This window comes from Bos mutus, chromosome 19 (genome assembly GCF_027580195.1).
Source record: "Bos mutus isolate GX-2022 chromosome 19, NWIPB_WYAK_1.1, whole genome shotgun sequence".
NCBI classification, from domain to species: domain Eukaryota; kingdom Metazoa; phylum Chordata; class Mammalia; order Artiodactyla; family Bovidae; genus Bos; species Bos mutus.
In genome coordinates, this window is record NC_091635.1 from 36720800 (window position 1) to 36742837 (window position 22038).

Sequence of the window (22038 nt, forward strand, 5' to 3'; positions counted from 1 at the left end):
AAAAAATGTATATTTTCAATTGTACCACGCAGTGTCTCTGAGGCCCCCAGCCTCGACTTTCAGAGGAGGGGAGGGAGTCTGCCACGCATTTATCTCAGGAAGAGGCAGAGACACACCCGTTCTTGCCTGCACGCTCTGGCTGGGCTCAGCCTCCCTTGACCCTTTCCTTTGGGTAACTGAGTCTGTCCAGCTCTCTTCAAAAGCAGAGCCCTTGTTACTCGGTCAGAAACCTGGAATCCTGCTAGTGTGCTGCGCTTTTCACGCACTGTGCTTTGCACGTGCTGTGCTGGCCGGGCTCAGCCTGTCCTCACAGCTCCTCCATGGGCTGGGCCTCCTGTCTTCCCGCTCCGTGTTAACCTGTGCTCACCCTAACGACGGGTGTCAGGTAAAGTCACTGTGAGGTTTTAGGCCAGGAGAGGTGGTTAGATTCAGACTAACTCCAGGACATGCATTTCAGTTTGACTCTGTCCCTCACTGTGATTTGTGCGTCTATATCCAGACCTCCTATTCAAAGGCCACATCAGCCATGCATGTCTGCTCTCCTGACACTGCTGGAGACAGGACTGTAAAGGATTAAGGACAGTGAGAACCCATAGCAGTGGCAGGAGCAGGAGAAGGGCCTCAGCACCCAGATGGGCCTGCGCCTTCCCCGGGGCGGCATAGCAGGGGGAGGGGACCTGTGGGAGACACACCCCGTGGACCTACAGACTCAGATCTTAGGCCCCAGGATGTTGAGGGCCATGCATGTGCAGGTGGAAGTCTATCTGGGGCCACGAACCCCCGCTCACATGCAGATGGACGGCCCAGCAGCCGGGGAAGTGCCCTTCCCCAGGCAGAAGCTCAGCACAAATTTCCTGAAATAAATCGAATCACTCATGGGGAGAAGGAAGGCAGCTGTGTGGGCCCAAGTGCCTGCTGCGTAGGTCTAAGCTGAGGGAGACAGCACCCTCAGTCAGCTCTGCCAAGATTGGCTTCATTAAGCAGTCATTTCCTACAGTCCACACAACCATATTGTGTGCAGTTCGACAGGTTTAACACAGCCAAGGTAACAGGGTAACAGCCAAGACAGAACTTTACTGCCACCCAAAGTTCTGTGTGCCTCTCTGTGATCAGGGAGCAGCGCCCCCGGCCCTGGTCCCACCAGCCTGCTGCCTTCCACTTGCAGTGAGAACTGGCTTTTCAGAGTCCTGTGAGAACAGAGCCTCGAGCTGTTTCCCCTTTTTGTCTGGCTTCCCTCTCGCCGTGCCGTGTCTGAGGCGCACGGACGTTGTGTGGTTGGCGGCTGTTCCTTCTCGGTGCCTGCTGGTGCTGTGTGTTGCGTGGAGGTGCCAGTATGTTTCCATTCTCTGTCAGCTCATTCTTTGGACGCTTGGGTCTTTTCAGTTTGGAGCCAGTTTGAATAAGGCTGCTGTGAGCATTCTTGGCTGTCTTTGAATGGACACAGGCTCCACGACCAGGAGTGCAACTTCTGGGACGCGTACTATGTAACTTTTGAGAAACTGCTGAGCTGTCCTTTAGGATGGTTATAGGGTCACATCCCACCAGCTGCAGACTAGAGTTCTGGTCACTTCCCGTCCTTGCTCGCACTTAGTGTTGTTAGTCTTTCCCTTTTTAGTAGTCTAGTGGGTGTGTACCTGGGGATTGAATGCGATTATCCTTGATGATCAGAGTTTAAGCATCTATTAACGTGCTTATTGGCCATTCATATATCCTTATGAAGTGTCTGTTCAGCTTTTTTGTACTTAAAAAAAAAATTGGGTTGTCTTCCTAGTATTGATTTGTGAGTTCTTCATGTGTACTCCAGAAATAAGTCCTTAAGTATATATTTTTTTGAATATTTTCTCCCGTTCTGTGCCTTACCTTTTCCTTTTTGTAAGTCTTAATTTCAACATCCTAGTGAACTATTTCGGAGAAGGCGATGGCACCCCAGTACTCTTGCCTGGAAAATCCCATGGATGGAGGAGCCTGGTAGGCTGCATGCAGTCCATGGGGTCGCTGAGAGTCAGACACGACTGAGCGACTTCACTTTCACTTTTCACTTTCATGCATTGGAGAAGGAAATGGCAACCCACTCCAGTGTTCTTGCCTGGAGAATCCCAGGGACGGGGGAGCCTGGTGGATGCCGCCTATGGGGTTGCACAGAGTCGGACACGACTGAAGTGACTTAGCAGCAGCAGTGAACTATTTATTGCCTCATTCCTGGCAATAAATAAAGGAGTGTGTAACTGAGGCAGGATTACAAGACAGAGAAATGCCAGCAACCCAAGAAGAGGCCCAGAGGAACAGGGAAGGTGATTCCTGAAGCCCACCATTGTGTGATCAGCGGGGCAGCAGGGTGGGCCCCGTGGGCCACCCGTGCTAGGCTTGCCCGTGCGTGGCATCTGGTTGTCCGAGTTGGGCTAGTTTTCTGCACGGGTGGCTCTGGTGCTGAAGCCTCCCAGGCCCCACAGGCGGTGCCAGTGATACTGCAACTCTCATCAGCCTGGTCCCGGAGGATGGGTCCGGAGAATAGCTGCCTTCCTGCTTCTGGGGCAGAGGCTGGCTATTTCCCTCCTCCCCACAGGGCTCTTCCTTTGTCCCTCCCCTGAGGTGAGAGTTCGAGCCTGCAGGGGGTGGTGGGGTGGGGAGGTCAGTACCCCCAGGAATGTATTTTTCATCCATAACTCAGATGCTAGGAGGAAGGGCCAATCAGAACAAGAAAGAATTTTGACAATTACAAGTACATATAAAGGAATAAATTCAGAAGATAGAAAAAAGACACATAAAGTCCAACAGAAGATAAGAGACATGGAAGATAAGTCCAGAATTCATCTAACAATATAAATTCCAGAAACATACAGCAAAGAACGGGAAGGGATCAGATTGTCAAGTGAACGGTGCAGTTGCTTCTTGGGGTGGGGACTTCAGACTGAAACCCCTGCCCCACCAGAGCCATGAACGAAAGTGTGTCAGAGAAACAAAGAGGAGATGCTACAAACATCCACAAAACCTATAAGGCAAAGCCTGGCCCCAGCTCCTCTGCCGCAGCTTGGGATAGGCTTGAAAAGGCCTTCAGCGCTGTGGGGCCAGATGTCAGGCCAGAGCCCTGGAGTGTGAGGGTGTGGATGCCTCAGACTAGGCGGCTGCCTCTCAGGAGGTTACTGGAGTGTAACTGAGCGAGCTCTGAGCAGCACCTGTGGATCAGGGCTGAGGGGTCAACCTGTAGCTGCCTCTGTTTCCTTTCTGAGTTTAGAACTTTGAGAACCAAGAGGTGGAGGGAGTGGAGAAGGCTGCCGGGAGGAGGGACTGAGCTGGGCGGGCTCCCTGGATCCCCAGGACAGGGTGGCTCCAGTCACAGGGCCCAGCTGGCAGCCTCACATGGAACCCATGAGCCTGAGTGAGGTGGAGCAGGGGGTGGCTCCTGCTCCCATAACTGGGAGAAGGCCTACTGGGGCCGGGGATCCTGGGACTCTCACCCTGATGCGAGCTCTTGAGGCAGGGAGGAGGCTCCTTTCCTGCAAGAGTACACGGAGAGAGGGGAAGAGGGCATCAAGGGATCCTGGGGATCGCCTGGGGAGCTGTGAAGGGCAGGCCTGGATACCGGCTGTGGGGCAGCCCAGGGAGAGGAATGCCAGGAGGGGAAAGAATCATACCGTGGGGTGTGTCCTGGGAAGCAGACACCACTCGGGAAACAGGAGAGCACCAGAGGAGTGGCGGGAGAAGGGGAGGAGGGGAAATGAAAACTCAGAAAAACAATGATGTGGGAACCATCATAATTGTTCACTGTTGGGTGTGCAGTGAATCACTAGTATAATAATTTAGGGACTTTTGGATTCAGCCCGTGAGTGAGGCATTCACAGAGCCAGGGGGTGGAGCCATGACCCTGGGTTGGGGAGTGGGGTGGGACTGCTCAGGAACCCGACAGGCAGCATGGAGGACTGATGGGGAAGAATGGCATTTTTTTAGAGACATAGACGGAACCAACAGCTTAACTGCTCGGAGGGGTGGTTCTGGGTTCACCGGCCTCTGCTAACCTTTCCTTGTGGGTTTGCTAGCTGCTCTGTCTGGGCAGAGCAAAACCCCACAGGATCACGGAGAAAACAGACAAACCCACGCCTGGGGTGAAAACACAGGCTCTCTGATGCCCTTCAGCCTCGGTCCCACCGTTGACCGCATCCTCCATGAGGCCCTCTGTATCCCTCCCACCCTCAGCGAGCCTGTGGACCTCTGCCAGCCCCACTGTGCTCCTTTCGCCAGCAGCCCTTTTCTGTTCCAGGAGCTGCTCCAGGAGTTTGAGTCTGAAATGCAGAAGCGGGAGCACGAGTTCCGCCTGCGGGCCGATAGCATGAGCAGTGTTGTCCTGGCGCACGAACTCAAGGTAGCGGGCCCCTCGGACTGTGACTGTGTCCTCGGCATAAGTGGGAAGGCCCTGGCCAGTTAGGGTTCACACCAAGGCCTCCCTCTCTCTTTGTACGTGGGCTGGGGTCTTTACCATGCAGGTGACATGCTTGCCACCATGCCCGCTAGGGCTCTAGCCCAGAGTGATGGCCACTCTGCCCACCAGGAGGAGCACCGGTGCCACTAGTCTGGGTCTGGTTACTCTGACTTTGAGGAAGGGCCTCCCCCAGGAGAAACCGCCATCCCGCAAACTCTGTCCTTGGCCTGTGAAATCCCGTGACAGCTCAGGAGGGGCCTGTGAGGAGGTGTCACTCGCCCCCTATTTTCAGAAGGAGGCCTGTCTGCTGTTGGTGCTCCCAGCTGTGGTGCTGGCTGCCATCCACGAGGCATGGCTTCTCTAAAGCACTGACCTGGCCAGGGGACACGTGAGGAGCACACACACCTGGCCTTTAGCACCAAGACAGGGACCAGCTGGGAGAGGAGGGGGAGGTGTGTGTGGGACAAAGAAGCAGGGCTGACGTCTGGCCCAGTCCTGCCACCCTAGCTGGTCACACCTGGGCAGCATCCAGCCAGGTGGATGGATGCTTGCCCTAGTGATACCAAGTTGCCTCCTCCAGGCTGTCAGCCTCCCACAGGGCCACAGTCCAAGGGGCAGCACTGGGCCCTGCCTGACCCTTGAACAAGAGTCTCTCTGACCTCCCCCTGGAAGAATGCTGTCCCTGTCACCCAGGGCCAGCAGGACTTTGAGGCTGGGGCTGCCACAAGGTGATCCCCATGAGGCCTCTTTGGGGACTTCTGAGCACCAGGGAACAGAAGACAAGTGGGACATGTGAAGCTAACCTATGCCTCACAGTGGAGTGGGCACTCCTGTGGAAAAGAGCGGGGAAAGGTGGGCCAGGGCATGCCCCACTCCCACCTCTGCCATGAGATGGTTCTGGTCCCCTGAACACCTATCCCTGGAGGGCATCACAGCTTGTACACAGGTTATACACAAATTTGGGAGCAGCAGTACCATCACCCCTATGTTATAGTCAAGGAAGCCAAGGCCCCAGAGAAGCTATTTAAAAATTGAGCATGTGGCTGGGATTTGAGTGGGGTCACTCAGCAGGGACCCAGATTCTTACAACCTCCACCTCCTCTGTGATTCCAGGATCCAGATCATGGCCTGGTTGGGGTGCTGGAGTACGACTTGGATTCACCCGGGGGTCTGCTCTCGATGCTGTGAGAGCATGTGAGGAGATTCTCACTGTTTTGTTGCTTCTCAAATTCCAGTCTTTCTTCTCTCCCTGTTCTGATACGATGGTAACACTTAACTCTTAACACCTCTGTCTGTTCCACTTACATCCTCATTTTGAATTCTCTTTTCGAAGATTAAACTGCTGAACAAAGAGCTTGCGGCCCTGAGAGAGGCTGGGGCGAAGGCTGCGGAGTCCCTGCAGGGTGCCGAGGTGGCGAACGCGGAGCTGGAAGACAGGCTGCAGCGAAGAGACTGGGAGCTCCGAGACCTGGTGGCTGTGAAGGACGCCCGGTGCGGAGCCTCCCCACCTCCCCGTGGGTGGGCATGGCCAACGAGCTGTCTGGGCTCTAGCCCCGAGGCGTCTGCCTGTCCCGGGTTATTCCAGGTTGGCTTTGCAGTAGCCTCTTATGTGCTTTTTCCACTAACATTTGCTTCTTTTCAGGATAAAAGATTTAGAGGGTAAACTTCACTCTGTGCAGCTCACCAGGAAAAGAGAAGAGGAGACATTTCGGAGGAAGTGAGTGTTTTCTGGCTCCAGTGTCAGTGTGGGGTAATGTCCCCCGACCACCTTGGAAGCAAAGCCCCCTTCTGTGGGACGTCAGGAGGGTCAGGCCTGCTCTTCCAGGATCGCCCCTCACTTCTCAGTTCTAATGAGCGTATTTGTGTGTGTTTGGAGGAATATCAAAACCCTGAGAATTACAGGACACGTGTGGTGAAACGACTTGCTGAAAGCCATCCAGGTTGACACCTTAGTGCTAATATACTTGACCCGTTGACACAGTCACAGGAGCAGGGTGCACGCACATGTTCTGTGTCATCACACTGCATGGCCCTGCAGAGTCACGTGCAGCCCAGGTGGCATTATTTATTTGGCCAAGGTGACAAGGAACCTGTGTTCCCTGGCGTAGGCAGTGGTGTCTGTGCCCTGGAGTCTTGGTGTTTGCCTCTCAAAAATAACTAACCAATGATCACAGGATGATGCGTTCAGAGATAACTCCTTCCCTTCACTAGTTGTCATGATCAAACACTTTTTGTGATTTGGTGAAAAAGAAAGGTATATCTTACAAGAAACTTAACAAGTACAGCAGCTGTTATGTGTATATTTTTTTGCTATTAGAAGGTGGAAAATACTGAACAGTTTGCAAGATGAGTAAGATGAGAACTGATCATAATTGGAATGAAAAGTACATCACATGACTTGATTAAATAAGGCTTAACCATCTCATCAAACAACGCTGATGAAATCTGAAGAGAATGCTGTAGAATTATGTTTTTTAGGGCTTTTTACTTTTCACTGAAGCCAAATAGAATAAAAGCATAAAAAGTCATGTCAGCATGGTGTTGCCTGTTAGCAACACCTGTATTTTCGAGACAAATATCTGTTCCATTGACAGAGTTTCGATAGGTTTGACATCTCTCACCGAGACGGACGTGCAGCCTGCCTCCCAAGGCCCCCAGTTCTTGGAAGTCTCCAGTCCTGGGTTGAAAGCAGCTCAGCAGTTGGGGTAGCTGTGAAGGGAGGGCAGTTTGCACCTGCACTCTTCTTCCCTAGTCTGTGAGGGTTCTGCTGGTGATGCTTTGCTGAAGCACCTGTTCTGGGTTCTTTTTCCTAAAGCACAAATATCTGCTCAAGTCTCTTTTTCCCAAGGACTGTGAGCTTGGAAGGGAGGGGGGCCAGTCTGAAAATCTCTCAGTCAGTGGTTCCTCGTGAGGAATGAGGAGCAGAGGAAGTGGGCAGAAATGCCCTCTAAAAGGACACGTATGTAGCCCTAGCAGGACGAGGGAGGTTCTGGGCTAGGGGGTCCAGAACGGGGCTGTTGGGGACCTCCCTGTGTTTCAGGCATGAGGAGCTGGACCATCTGGCCAGGGAAAGGGACGCTGTGCTGATGGCAGCAAAGAGCGCCCACGTGGAGCAGCTGCAGGCAGCGGAGGCCAGGGCCCTGGAGCTGCAGGCGCGTTGTGAGAACCTCGAAGTACAGCTCCGCAGGGCCGAGTGGAAGCAGGTGGATGCCGCCAAGGAGAAGGATGCTGCCATTGACAAGTGAGCCCGGGCCAAGGGCCTGGCTGCCTAGTTACCTGTTTCAGATGAAGGGAAGTGGGCACCGGGTGTTGGGAGTCACCCCTGCAGCTCTCCCGTCACTTTCTTAACCATTCTCTTTCCTTTTGTTTCATTTGAAAGTGTGTGTGGACGTATGTATGAATGTGTGCATTTATTTATTTATGGTAAAATACACATAGCAGGAAATTTACCATCTTGGCCACTTTTAAATTCAGTGGCATTAAGCACATTCACGCTGTTGAGCAACCGTCACTCCGTTCGTCTTCAGAACCCTTTTCTTTGTGAAACTATAACTGTGCCTCTTCAGTAATGATTCCCCATCCCCCTCTCCCAGCCCCTGGCACCCACCACCCCACCTCCAGTCTCTGTGAATCTGAGTGCCCTAAGGGCCTCACACAAGTGGAATCCCTCTGTCTGCCCTTCTCTGACTGACTGATTCCACTCAGCGTGATGGCTTCAAGGTTCATCCACATTGCTGCAGCAGGCATCAGAAATGCTCTTCCTCTTTAAGGCTGAGTAACATCACATTGCTTGCATACAGCTACCTTTTGTTTATCATTTCATCCGTTGATGGCAATCTTGGGTGTTTCCGCCTTTTAGCAGCTGTGACTGTGGGTGAGCAGATTTCTGCTCAGGTCTCTTTTCAGTTCTTTTGGATGTGTACCCGGAAGTGGAGGTGCTAGGTGTGACTTTTTGAGGAACTGTGTTCCACAGTAATTGCACATTCTCCACAAGGGTTCCAGTTTCTCCATAAACTAGCTGCTTTTTATTGTTTTTTTTAATTAAAAATTCTTTTTGGACTTCCCTGGTGGTACAGTGGATAAGAATCCGCCTGCCAATACAGGGGACTCGGGTCTGATATCTGGTCCAGGGAGATTTCACGTGCCGAGGAGCAACTAAGCCCCCACGCCACAACCGCTGAGCCCTTGCTCTAGAACCCTCGAGCCACAATTACTGAGCCTGCCTGCTGCAACTGCTGAAGCCCGTGCACCTCGAGACCTCGCTCACAACAAGAGAAGCCACTGCAGCAAGAGGCCTGTGCACCGCAACTGGAGAGCGGCCCCACCCTCCACAGCTGGGGGAAACCCAAGCACAGCGATGAAGACCCAGCACAACCAAAAACAGAATCAAAAAAAATTTTTTTTAACTATTTATTTTTTTGGCCATGCCATATGGCTTGCAGGATCTTAGTTCCCCAACCAGAGATTGAATCCAGGCCCTTGGCAGTGAAAACACAGAGTCCTAACCACCAGACTGCCGGGGAATTCCAAACTAACTTCTTTTCAAACCCAGTTTTCTTTTTGACATCTAAGCCAGGCCATACACAACCACTCTATCCCACTGTGCTCGGTGTCTCTGAAGGATCATTGTAACTGAAGCAGTAACTGAACTCAGCCTCTTGGCAGCCAGTAAGGAAGTGATCTTCAGAGAAGCTGTGTTTACGGAAGATGATTAAGACAAATAAGTCATTTGCAAATCCTGCTGTTTAGCAATTGGCTTTTCCCCTTTGTTTGGGAAATATTTCTGTCTCTCTTTCTTACAGAGAATTCTCTGCCAAGTTATATTTCTACTGAAGGGGAAAATAGCTCTTAAACTATAAAATACCAGGAAGTCAAAGCTTATTCAGGATAGCTTCTTTAGAGTCATGCGTTTTATTGTTTGATCTGTTAAACCTAAGAGGCAATAGCTGGAGGGGTGAGGTGGCTCAATCTCAAGGGTGTGTGTCTCCCAGCCACTCCTTGTTTGGTTCAGACAGATTCTCCCAGGGTCCTTCTCACAGACAGTAACTCAGAGCCCAGGGTCCGGGTGCACAGGCCTTCCTGAGGGGAGGCCTCCTGCCTCTGCTCTCTCGGCGGGTCCACCGTCATGTTCCTTCCCGCTTCCCCACTGGACAGTCGAGAGGCCATGACGAGCAGCATCAGTGGGTTCCCAGGAGAAGCCTTAGTGTCTGTATCAGCGTCTTTTCCTACCGAGACGTACTCTTTACAAGTCAGCGACAAAATGGCCCATATTATGATTTTGTGGTCTCTTTGGGCCTATTTGTGCTGGTTTTCTTGTGACCATTAGTTTGTGGATAGCAGGGTAGAGAAATGATGAGCTGAGACCGCATTGTGAGAACCTTGTGTGCATGTAACCATGCAGACATATAACCTATCAAAAGGAATATGATGGGGCCAGAGGGCACTTTAACCTCCTAATATTCACAGCCCAGACGCAAAAAAGAAGTAGATGAAATTAACTTCAATAACATGTTTTAACCCAGTATGTCCAAAATACCATCTCATTGTGTGCTTGTGTGCTCAAGTCACTTTAGTCGCATCCAACTCTTTGTGACACTATGGACTGTAGCCTGCCAGCTCCTGTTCATGGGATTCTCCAGTCAAGAATACTGGACTGGGTTGCCGTGCTCTGCACCAGGGAATCTTCCAGACCCAGGGACTGAACCCGCATCTCCTGCATTGGTAGGCCAGTTCTTTACCACTGCTGCCACATGGGAAAGTAATTGGTTAATCAGCTATACCACAATACAAAATAAAAAGTTTAAGTTTGAGAAAAAAATAAGTAATCAATTAAAAAATATTAATGAAGATGGATGCCTAAACTTACCTGAGCAAATTGTTATTGAGGTATTTTGCATTTTTTGATGCTAAATTTTAAAGTCAGATCTCAATTCAGACTGGCCGCATGCCTGGGAGCCCTGAATGGCCCTTGGCTCAGTGCTGGGCAGCGCTGGTCCAAATGCTGGGCAGAGGCCAGGACTCAATGAGGGCAAGTTCTCTGCTCTCCAGAACACAGGCCTGCTTGTGCTGTCTTGGTCTTGGCAAAGTGGAGCGGGAACCAGGATCCCATTCATGGCCACATACAAAGCCCCTGCTGTGTACAAATCATCTCGTGAGAATTAGAAATTAAGAAGAAATAAAAATATGGCTCTCAAGCTCCAGCAACTTCTCTTATAGTTGTGGAAGCCCAACACATATGGAATCATGAAGGATCAGGTCAGGGACTATAATGGGAAGCTCAGAACAGACATCCTGCTTGATGCGTGGGGCCCGGGCAGTCGACTTCCCAGGGCTGTCAGCTGCTTCCCTTTCCTTGGTCCTTGGAGAGAGTTGCCAGTGAGTAGGTAGAGGGGAAGGAGTGCTTTGGAATTCCAGGGCAGGCTAGGCATCTCATATCCTTTTGTCTTTTAGTGACACACAGAACAAAGAAGAACCTCTCATTTCCCTCTGTCTTGTCACTCGAGGCTCCGGGGCTAAGTGCCTGCTGGGACACAGCCAGGGTGAAGCCCGGATCCCATGAGCACCCTGCCTGCCTATACATACTGCCCCATGTGGTCTTGGCTCTAGGTTGGCTCATGGGGTGGGGGGCAGCTTTGTTACAGGCTCTTGGGCCCCCTGATAGCTCAGTTGGTAAAGAATCCACCTGCAATGCTGGAGACTCCAGTTCGATTCCTGGGTTGGGAAGATCCCGTGGAAAAGGGATGGGCTACCCACTCCAGTTTTCTGGGCTGGAGAATTCCATGGACTGAATAGCACATGGGGTTGCAAAGAGTTGGACACGGCTGAGTGACTTTCACTTCACCTGGGCCCCCACATGCTACTTTTATCACCCCAACAACTACATGGGACCAGAGCGAAGTACCCCAGCGAAGGGGTACTGGGTGGACCTGGAGAGGAACAGCTGCAGCCCCTGTTCTGACACCAGCACTGTGTCTGAGCTGGACGTGTTCTCAAGTTTCCAATGTTTTGCAGCCCCCTGTATTACTAGGATGAGCTGGTTTATTTTAGGTAAGAGGTCAGTATGAATCTGGACGTACTAGAAGTAATTTGTTTAAATCATACTAAGAAAAATGACTTTTTCCAATAGCTAAGAATAACACTGGAAATCTCACACTTGAAAGGTCTTAATCCTTTGAGAATGTGACACTTTTATTACATACTGTATCTAGGCAGTTTCAAAGAGGGTGCCTTTTCCTAAGTTAGTAATAGAGCTGAAGAATCCTAATGCTTTACCAAGCAGCATGGCTTTCCTCTGGGCTGTGGGGTTTTGTACATTTCCCCATACTCATTCCCCTTCTTCATTCCCACCTTGGTCTTTAAAGGGTTTTCCTAAATGAGCTTCACTGCAGTCCTTTATGAACAGAGAACTCTGCTACTCAGAGTGTTGATAATCCTGGCTTGACCAGGACTGAGGTTGTGGAACCCCCCCACACCAGCCTCTGCCCACTGCAGTGGGCTTTGCCTGTGAGCAGAAAGCCCTACCCAGCCACCACATGTCTGTGCCAGGCGTGCGAGGGCACTGGGATGCCCAAGAGAGTGGAGAGCACAGGGCTCCTCAGGCAGGGACTCATAGGCCTGGGGGTCACAGGGCCAGGGTAGGAAGAGCAGAGCAGAGCCATCTCGTTCCTGTGAGGTTGGCTGACCCTTTGCCAAGGGCATTTTAACCAGCACACCAGCCTCAATGTTGAGGCCTGTTTAAGCTGAAATGTTGAAAGAAGTTTCCCATTAGGGCAGCTGCTCCTTTCTCCTTTCTGTCTCTGCCACTGTTTGGATGGAGCTTTTCTAAGTCTCAAGGCAACTGCAGTCAGGACTTTGCTCTAAGACCTTGTAGACTGATGGCCATTTGCCTTCCCGTGGCTTGTCTACCTCTGTGCCGCAGTCCATGGCCCACCCTTGGGCCTGTGGCTCTGGGCAGTGGCCAGTGCGTGACCATAGTATTTACCCCACAGCATGCTGAATGCAGCTTAGGAGGGAAACAGGCCAGAGCTGCAAATAGGGTGACTACCCTGCAAGCTTTGCGTGGTTAATACCATAGCTACTCTAGTCAATATCTCTAGATGTTTTTCTCAAGTTTTGCTTCTTGGGAGATTTATCAGATTTGTCGAGATTCTACCAATGAATGTAGAACCTTATCTTACTATTCAGTTTGGAGATACGTGTTGAAAGTCTCTATGTGGAGGGACTGTGCTAGGCATGGCAAGGGGTGCCCAGGTGTGTCAGATGGTGCTGTCTCAGGATCTCTGGCTCCAAGAGACATGTCCTGGCCCCTACTTCCTCACACACTTGGTGTTGGCTTGGCGTGCTACAGGTGTTGTACCTGGGCTGGTGGGAGGGATGGGTAGATATTTCTTCTTGGGTAGGACTAGTTCTTAATCTAGGCAGGGAAGTCTGTGCCCTGATGTGTGTAGAAGAGACCTTGATCTGCAGCATTTCCTCTGAGGACTGTGTGTGTGTGTGTGTGTGTGTGTGTGTGTGTTGTAAAGAGAGCTTGGGTGAGAACCACACCCACATTCACGTCGCTTCCCTTCTTGGTTTAGACTTCGGGAAGATGCATCAGCTCTCAAGTCTAGCTGGGATGCCCAGATTGCTCAGCTATCTAAGGAGATGATCTCCAAAGACCTTCAGGTTCAGTCACTGCAGGAAGAGGAGATGAAGCTGAAGGCACAGCTGACCAGATGCCAGCAGGATATTGGAAGGTGTGTGTGATGGAGGAAGGGGGTGAAGATGGGGGCGGCAGGGCGGGTGGTCAGAGGCGGTCTTTCCCACAGAGCACAGTTCCCAGTCTGCACCAGGGCTGTAAAAGGGTGTGTGCTATTTCGTCCCGTGTCAGGAATCATCTCTGAGTTCTGATTTGTTCTAATGTCTTGGTGTCTTTTCCTATCAGCCAGAATAAAGACTTGAGTAAAGGTAGTATTCTCTCTCCTAAGGAATCATTGAACTATAATAAATGTACCCATTTTAACTGTACAGTTGATGAATCTTGACAAATATACACTTAAGTATGTGGTACAACCACCAGTGCCATCATCATGTAAAACCCTTCCATCGCCCAAAGTCCCCTCCCTCCCTGGCACCCTGTGGACTGCTCTCTGCCACTGTGGGCTTCTCCTGTTCTGGAATTTCATCTGCGTAGAATCCTACAGTTTATACTCTTTTGTGTCTGGTTTCTTTGGATATTTATTTGAATTTTCAGATTTTCTATTTTGTACACGTGTCACTTGGTAATTTGTGTCTTTCAGTGAGTTTGTTCATTTCATCTAATTGTTGACTTTACTGACATGAAATTGTTTATAGTATTTCTTTACTGTCTCTCTAATATGTGTAAAGTCTGTAACAAGGTCCTCTCCCCTTCTTGATACTTATGATACGTATTTTCTCTTTTCTTCTCATCAGTCTAGCTAGAGATTTATCCATTTTACAGATCTTTCCAAACAGCCAGCATTTGGTTTCTTTGACTTTTTTCAATGGTTTTTCTGTTTTCAATTTCAATATCTATTCTTATCCTTATTATTGTCTGTCTTCTGTTTTCTTTGCTTTAATCTAATGTTCTTTTGCTAGCTTCTGAGACTTTCCCCACAAGGCCTCATCTGCTGGAAAGACTGGTGAGGGTTTTTTTGCAGGGGGTTGGTATTTTTATTTATTTATTTGGCTACACCGGTTCCTAGATGCAGCGTGCAGGATCTTCAGTTGCGGCATGTGGGATCTAGTTCCCTGAGCAGGGATCAAACCCAGGCACCCTGCCTTGGGAGCACGGAGTCTTAGCCACATGAACCATTAAGGAAGTCCCAAGGCTGGTGAAGTTTTTATTTCACACATTTTACTTTTCATTAATCTCCTCACTGTGTGTGTGGTTGCTTTTAATCTCTGAACATATTTACAGGAGCTGCTTTACGTATTTTCCTGCCACCTCTGTTGAGAGTCTGTTTCTGTGGCACAGAGGCCAGTATCCTGCTTCCTTGTACATGTCACAGCTGTCCATGGCTGTCAGATATGTGGCCACTGTGTCAGCAGGCCTCTAGGTTGGTCATCTTCCTTTCACAGGCCCCTGCTGCTCAGCTGTAGGTAGTTGGTTAATTATAGTCCCGCTGAGCAGCTCAGAGAAGGCAATGGCACCCCACTCCAGTACTCTTGCCTGGAAAACCCCATGGATGGAGGAGCCTGGTAGGCTGCAGTCCATGGGTTCACTAAGAGTTGGACACGACTGAAGTGACTTAGCAGCAGCAGCAGCAGCAGCGGCAGAGCAGCTTGATTGTTTAAGGGTTGCTTTAAATCTTTGTTATAGTGGCTCTAGGGTCTCTTTGTGACTCATTGGTAGAGAATCCACCTGCCAATGCAGGAGACATGGAGATCTGGTCCCTCCAGTCAGATCCTTGGACGAGGAAATGGCAGCCCACTCCAGGATTCTTGCCTGGAGAATACCATAATCCCATGGACAGAGGAGCCTGGCAGGCTGCTGTCCACGGGGCCACAACGAGTCAGGCATGACTGAGCACCACATGCACATAAGATCTCTCCACGAGGGCCAGTCTAGCCCTGTTGCCACATGCACCCCAGGGTCTCCACTGGGCGCCCTGGACATCCTCTGATGATTCCTAAGGACACTGTGCTGACTGGCAGAGCCTACCAGTTCCTCCTACTTGCGTGGTTCTTTCCTTCTTCCATTCTGATCTCTCCCAACCCCCAGTAGATGGACACTGAGTTATGTTTGACCTTTCAGCTTATTGTTGACCCTCCAGCTCTGTGTGCTCTGCTAGGAACCCTCCTGCACTTCTCTAGTGCGGCTGTTTTCTTGTTTGTCTGAGTTTGCTGGCTTTCTTCCTGTCTCTTACTGAGTTTGACCTCATCTCCTATGGTGCTGAGTTTCTCAGGACTGGGGGGCCTGGCCGCCTGCTCCCCTCTGAACCTGGGCCTGTGTGAAGGTGTCGGCTGAGCCCGTGACCATGGCTGGCCAGGGGGCCCAGGAGGGACGCCTCCCATCTCAGCTACATCACAGCCTGAAGGAACCTCAGGACAATGTTAGTGTTGGCACTTTTTACCCCCACAGGTACAAACAGCAGCTGTCTCTAGCGGTAGAGAGGGAGCGGAGCCTGGAGCGTGACAAGGTGCAGCTAGAGCTGGACTGGCAGCGCCGCTGCGAAGGCGTCGAGCGGGAGCAGTACCAGCAGGCCGAGGACTTGATTCAGGGCCTGACCACGGCCAGAGACCAGGTCTGCACTCCCCTGGGCTGTCTGACTTCTTTCTGCAGAAGGAAGGGCTGGGAGTGTCCGCTGCAGCATGGAGCCGGCTTGGGCCCTCACCAAGTTATCCTTTGCACTTGAAAGCACTTGGCCTCACTGAGCAGTTTTGGTTTATAACAGCAGGACTCGCAGTGATGAGTCCCTGCCCGCAGCCTTTCTCTAATGGCCAGGCAGCTGCCTGTGGGGCTGGATGCATAGGTGGCCCCAGCATTTGCTGTGCTCCTCTGGCTCCGATGGCCACATATTTCCTGGGGTTCCTCACCCTCGTGTCTGCTCTCTGCTTCCCAGCAGGGTAGGGAGCTGGTCTGGACCTTGAAAGTGGCACTGCTCCCTTCTGATCCTCCCAAGATGAACTGAGCCTGTGTTTTCCCCAGGTTGTTGCCAAGCTCCAGGAGACGGAGCGGCGACTGTGTGACCGAGAGGTGGTGCTGAAGGCTGTGACCCGAGAGAGAGACCAGGCCCTGCAGGCTCTGCGGACACGTGGGCTGCTCCCTGAGGAGGAGGCTCAGGTGAGGGGCCGCCCTCCTCCTGAGTCTCCCTTGCAGCTCTTCCTCCCTGGCCCCTTGGAGATATCTGTTCCCCCGGCCAGAGGGAAAACACGTCAAATAGAATCAGCACTGTTGAGGTAGATGTTTTCAGCCATGTTTCTTTTAAGATGACTGTTCACACAAGGTGAGACCAAGGCTCAACCAGCTAATGGGAATCTGCACTCAGTCTTCTTTGTGTCTTTAGTATCTGAAATATCACAAAACCTCAAATTCAGATATTGTACCATGGCAGACGGTAACACAGAGAACCAAAAGGTTAGGGCTTTATCCCAAAACACACTTCTTCACATGTGGTGACTGAGCCATTCGATATGTGACGATGGCCGTTCCTCTCAAAAGGCACAGACTCCTGTGCTGCTGTGTGCCAGCCAGAGCCTGATACTGACTACGGGACGACCCCAGGTTGAATGGTGGCCCCGAAAGACGTATTCTTGTCCCGGTGCCTCAGGATGCAACCTTCCTTGGAAATAGGGTCTTTATGGATGTGATTAGTTAAGATGGATGATTAATTAAGGTCACATGAGCACATCCCAGCAGGACATACTAGGCCTGATGCCCTAGGGGTCAAGCTCCAGAAGGTGTGTCTGTTAACAGACCTCTGGGAAGATTCACATTCAGCCAGTGGTCAGGCTTGGGAGCACTGGTGTTCCCAGGAGGAAAGGAGGGGCCAACCCAGTCTCCAGGGTCACCTATGGTCCTGGGGACTCATCGCTGGTGGTTTTTGCATGGGTGCCTTCTCTAGGGCATAGAGAGAAAACAAATGCCTCTTTTTTGTTGTGTTTTTATTAATGAGCCTCCCTACGCAAATTTTTCTTTTTGTATTTTACTGCCAGGCTGGCAATTACAAGAAGACATTTGTCTCCAAGCACCAGCTCAGCTGGTCAGGGAGGCCTGTCAGTGGCTTGTTGCCTTGTTAAGTGAACAGGAACCTTAGAAGTGGCCTGGGGGTCAGAAACAAGTGCTGCGTGCAGAGTGGGGGGGTGTGCACCTCTGTTCTGTACAGGGGGCCCTGGAGGCAAGATGAGGGGGCGTGGCAGAGCAGCACCTCAGACACCAGTGAAGGTGAGCTGGCCTGGTGGTCTTAACACAGAGATGTGGCTTCCTTACCAAGCAGGGACCCAGGGTGGTGGAGGATGCTGTGCAAGTTTCGGTTGACCCAGAGGAATGAAGTCTTGAATCCTCCAGATAATAGCAAAACACCTGTGTTCCCCCTTCAGGGCCTTGATACTGTGACCAGGTTAAAGATGTGACCACCTGGTAAAGCAGCAGATGTCGGCTGGCAGGCGGCAGTTGGTGCTGAGTTCTATAGAGGTGGGCCCTTGGCAAACTAAGTAGGGGCAGCAGGGGATCTGTCACGCTCTGAAGCCGAGACAGAGGCTGCTCAGGGAGGAAGACGTGGTACTTCCTGGGATGTGCTGAGCCCACCACAGATTGCACTGCACAGACAGGCAGCCTCTTGGCTGTGGCCACAGCTTCCTCTTTGCTCGGCACTAGTTTCGATGATGGCGCCTCGGCAGGGCCTGAGTGATCACCCCACGGAGACCAAGGCAGCACCGCCAGGCAGGCTGCTAGGGCAAATGCAGCCACAGCCACAGGGACAGAAGATTCACCTTGGGAGTGGGCTACACTGCAACTTTGAGGTGTATCCTGTTGTTCAGGACAAGGAAGCTAAGGCCCTAAGAGGGGTGGTCCCTTCCCCACAGGTGGCAGAGGGAGAATGTAAGCAGTGCTGGCCAGGTGCACAGCCCTGACCACTCTGCTGTCTGCCTGAGTGGGAGCAGCCTAAGGCTCTGCTGCAGAGAAGGTGGCAAATGGCCCAGTGGGCAGAGAGGGAGGTTGGATGTTTGCAGGAGGAGCAGTGGGGCCAGAGCGGTGGCTGGAAGGAGGCAGGCAGGTGCATAGCGGAGCCAGAGGTGGCTTGAAAAGCTGGGTACTAGCGGTAACAGAAGAAATAGTTTCACTTTGGAAACAAAAGTAATATATACCACTGCAGAAATTTTACAGTTTTAGTTCACTGTAGTGCTCTCTGGAATAAAGCTGGCCCAACGTTCACCCCAGCTCAACTCCATGGCCGGACCTCTCTGCATGGTATCCTAGTGGGAAGTCTTCTAGGTTTCACTGGTTCTTTTGAGAAGTTGGTAGTTTCTTTTATTTGTCCTTCTGCAGGAAGGTAATGTGCCTTTTTTCCTCTGGTGGTTTTTAAGAGATTTCCTTCATCACTGTTTTTAAGTAGTTTGACCATGATGTGCTCTTTGGTGTGACTTTCTTTGTGTTTATCTTGCTTTGGGTTTGTTGAGCTTCTTGGATCTGTGGACTTAGGTTTTCATCAAATTTGAAATTTTTTTGCCAACACGTTCTGAATCCTTTTCCATCCCCTCATTGATTGGGTTAGTGTATGTCTGCTTCACAGTGTTCTGTAGTCACTAGGGCTCTGCTGTTACTTGTTCTTTTGCCTTTCACCCTGTTCTTGAGTTTGGATACTTTCTGCTGCTCTGTGTTTGTGTTGACTTAACCTTTCCTCCTGTAGTATCTTATCTGCTCTTAATCCCATCCTATCCAGTGAACTTTTCCTTCAGACAATGTATTTTTCATCTCTGTAGATGCTATTTTGTTCTTTTTGATATCTTCTATTTGTTTTTTCATATTTTTCTTTAAATCCTGGAGTATATTTATGCGAACTGCTTTAAAGTCCTTGACTGTCACTCAGCATGATGTTTTCATGTTCCATCCATGTGGTAGTGTGTATCAGAACGGCATTCCTTTTATGGCTATGTAGTATTTCATGGTGTTAACTTTTGTTTATCCATCATCTGTTGGTGGACATTTCCATTTTGGCTACTATGATTAATGCTCCAAACATGTCTGCAGGTTTCTGTGTGGATCTGTGTTTGCACTTCTCTCAGGTCTGTACCCAAGAGTGGACTTGCTGGGTCACGTAATAGCTCTGTGTTTACTTTGTTGAGGAACACAGATTGTTTTCCACAGCAGCTGCACTATGTTATACTTACATTACAAACCACCGAGTACTTTTACCTTTTTCAGTGTACAAGGGCTCCATTTTCTCCACATCCTCACCAACACTTGTTATTGTCCATCTCTTTTGATATTTATTTATTTTATGTGGCTGCACTTGGTCTTAGTTGCACCATGTGGGATCTAGTTCCCTGACCAGGGATCGCACCCAGGCCCACTCCATCAGGAGCACAGTCTTAGCCACCAGACCCCCAGGGAAGTCTCTCTCTCTCTTTTTTTTTTTTTTTAAATAACTGCCCCTCTAACGGGTGAATGATGGGTGTTTGACTAAAAAGGAAGAGTCCCCAAATCTCTCAATAAAAATTATCTTTGAAAAACAGTGGTCTTGTCTTTATGAAACATAAAAGAAAAAGCATTTTCATAGTTCTGTCAACATTACCCACTTCCAGGACAGATGAGGAGCCGCAGGGACAGGGGGCCTGGAGGGTGCTGACAGACACCGACACAGCCGGCCTCAGATGCACAAGGGAATCGCTGGTTCTTGGCTCTAACCATTTTCTTTTCCTTTTATTTTTCTGTATTTTACAGAGGCCTCTAAGCTATCAAGGAGAAGAAATCAATAAAAGTTTTCCATCTAGTGAGATCCAGCAGCTAAAAGAGCAGAACACAAGTTTGCGAAATGTTATTGCACAAATGAGGAAAGAAATGGAAGCTCTAAGTGACCAAATTCTTCCTTCTGCCCGGTTAGGAGGGGAGACCTCACAAACAAACCAGCCTGACCCAAAGGCAGCAGCAGATTCTGCGGTTCCTGGTGAGCAAGGGAAAGAGGGAAGATGAGGAGTCTTCTCTACTGGGTCTGTAAATAGGCTTCACTTGGAGTCTTAAAAATGAGCATCCCCATTATAGATTATGTCAAAGTATGACAGCTGCTTTCCCTCCAAGAGAAAGGATCTTAAGTCATATTTTTTATGTACAATAAAAACTTTGTATTGGTTCGTGGAGGGAAAAAGGGAAGGATACACATGTGGCACATCTAAAAACCAGAGACAGACTTGGACCAAGGGCTAGTTGGCACTGCACTCTCCTGGAGTAGGCAGTGGGCCTGGGGGACCAGGCCTTTCCTCCGGGGAGCGTCCCGAGCCACAAAGGTGGCCCCGCCTCCTACTGTTCAGGGCAGGGACTCAGGATGGTGAGTGGAGGGGCAGCACCTTTGACAGCTGCGCTCAAGATGGGATTGTCAAGTCTGCATCAAGGATCACAAGACTGAGGGCTCCTGATCGTGGGGCCCACTTGGAGAGCATGGCAAGCTGGTCTCTGGAGGGGAGACACACAGACAGTGTGGGACAGTCTTGAGGGTTGGACAGGGGAGGGCGTGGGCGGTAGATAAAGGGTGAGTGTAAACGCCTCTGCCTGTGTGTTTACTGTGTTTTTTGGAAGGTTACGTTCTGGCCCTTGAAGCAGAAATGCAAAATCTAAAGCATAAATTTAAAACACTGGAGGAACAGCTAGATGTGTTAGATCCTTCGAAGACATCCTTGTCCTGTGCTTGCGCTCAACCCAGTGTCCTGGCCTCCACAGATACCACCGGTGAGAGTCCTTGTCTCGTGTGGTGTGCTCTGTCTAATGACTTCCCAGTAACGCAGCCCAAGGAGATGTTACAAAGGTGCCACCCCAGGAGCCCCACCTCCTCCTGCCGAGCCAGCCACTTTCCTGACTCCTCACCCTATGGCTGAATTTTCATATAAGTGGAATTACAAGTGTGTATTCTTGTCTGACTTCTTTTGAGCAGCAGTATGTTTTGGTTGATGGTCAGACTAGACTGTTCACATCATTTCCTCCCCCATTAGCAGCTTTTGAACTGCGGTGTTGGAGAAGACTCTTGAGAGTCCCTTGGACTGCAAGGAGATCCAACCAGTCCATCCTAAAGGAGATCAGTCCTGGGTGTTCATTGGAAGGACTGATGCTGAAGCTGAAACTCCAGTACTTCAGCCACCTCATGCGAAGAGTTGACTCCTTGGAAAAGACCCTGATGCTGGGAGGGATTGGGGGCAGGAAGAGAAGGGGACAACAGAGGATGAGACGGCTGGATGGCATCACTGACTCGATGGACGTGAGTTTGAGTGAACTTGGGAGTTGGTGATGGACAGGGAGGCCTGGCGTGCTGAGGTTCATGGGGTCGCAAAGAGTCAGACACGACTGAGCGACTGAAAACTGAACTAGCGGCTGAGAGAGCCATTGCTCTGGTTACTGCCAACACTGCACAGTGAGCCATCTCCTGTGCAGTACGTCCTTGTATCTTACTTACTTTATACATAATGGTTTGTACTTCTAAATTCTCTACCATTATGTCACCCCTCCCCGCTTCCCTTTCCCCACATTAAGCGTTAGTTTATTCTCTGTGTCTGTGAGTCTATTTCTTTTTTGTTATATTCACTACTTGTATTTTTTAGATTTCACACATAGACATTATACTGTGTTTATCTTTCTCTGACTTATTTCACTTAGCATAATGCCCTTCTGGTTCATCCATGTTGTTGCAAATGGCCACATTTCATTCTGTGATCAAGGAGTCAAGAATATGCAATGGGGAAAAGAAAGTCTCTTCAATAAGTGGTGCTGGGAAGACTGGACAGCTAGCTTCATGTAAAATAGCAAAATTAGAACATTCTCTAACACCACATATAAAAATAAACTCAAAATGGATTAAAGACCAGAAATGTGAGGCCACAAATCATAAAACTCCTAGAAGAAAACTTATAGGCAGAACCCTCTGCATAAACCTTAGCAGTATTTTTTTGGATCCATTTCCTAAGGCAACAGAAATTCA

At 50.2% G+C, this 22038-nt stretch overlaps 1 protein-coding gene across 7 annotated transcripts in view; it reads left to right on the forward strand.

Moving 5' to 3' along the window:
- CCDC57 (coiled-coil domain containing 57) overlaps window positions 1–22038 on the forward strand; it is a 110559-nt gene that overhangs the window by 23954 nt on the left and 64567 nt on the right. For all 7 annotated transcript variants that reach the window (XR_011468019.1, XM_070390139.1, XM_070390137.1 and 4 more), the window contains 9 exons: window positions 4256–4357; window positions 5748–5905; window positions 6057–6131; window positions 7455–7655; window positions 12991–13149; window positions 15498–15660; window positions 16065–16199; window positions 19800–20022; window positions 20649–20798. Coding sequence is in view for 6 of the 7 variants with exons in the window: in XM_070390139.1 (XP_070246240.1) it covers window positions 4256–4357; window positions 5748–5905; window positions 6057–6131; window positions 7455–7655; window positions 12991–13149; window positions 15498–15660; window positions 16065–16199; window positions 19800–20022; window positions 20649–20798 (1366 nt within the window). In the remaining variant the exon portion in view is untranslated. The remainder of the gene's footprint in view (window positions 1–4255; window positions 4358–5747; window positions 5906–6056; window positions 6132–7454; window positions 7656–12990; window positions 13150–15497; window positions 15661–16064; window positions 16200–19799; window positions 20023–20648; window positions 20799–22038) is intronic.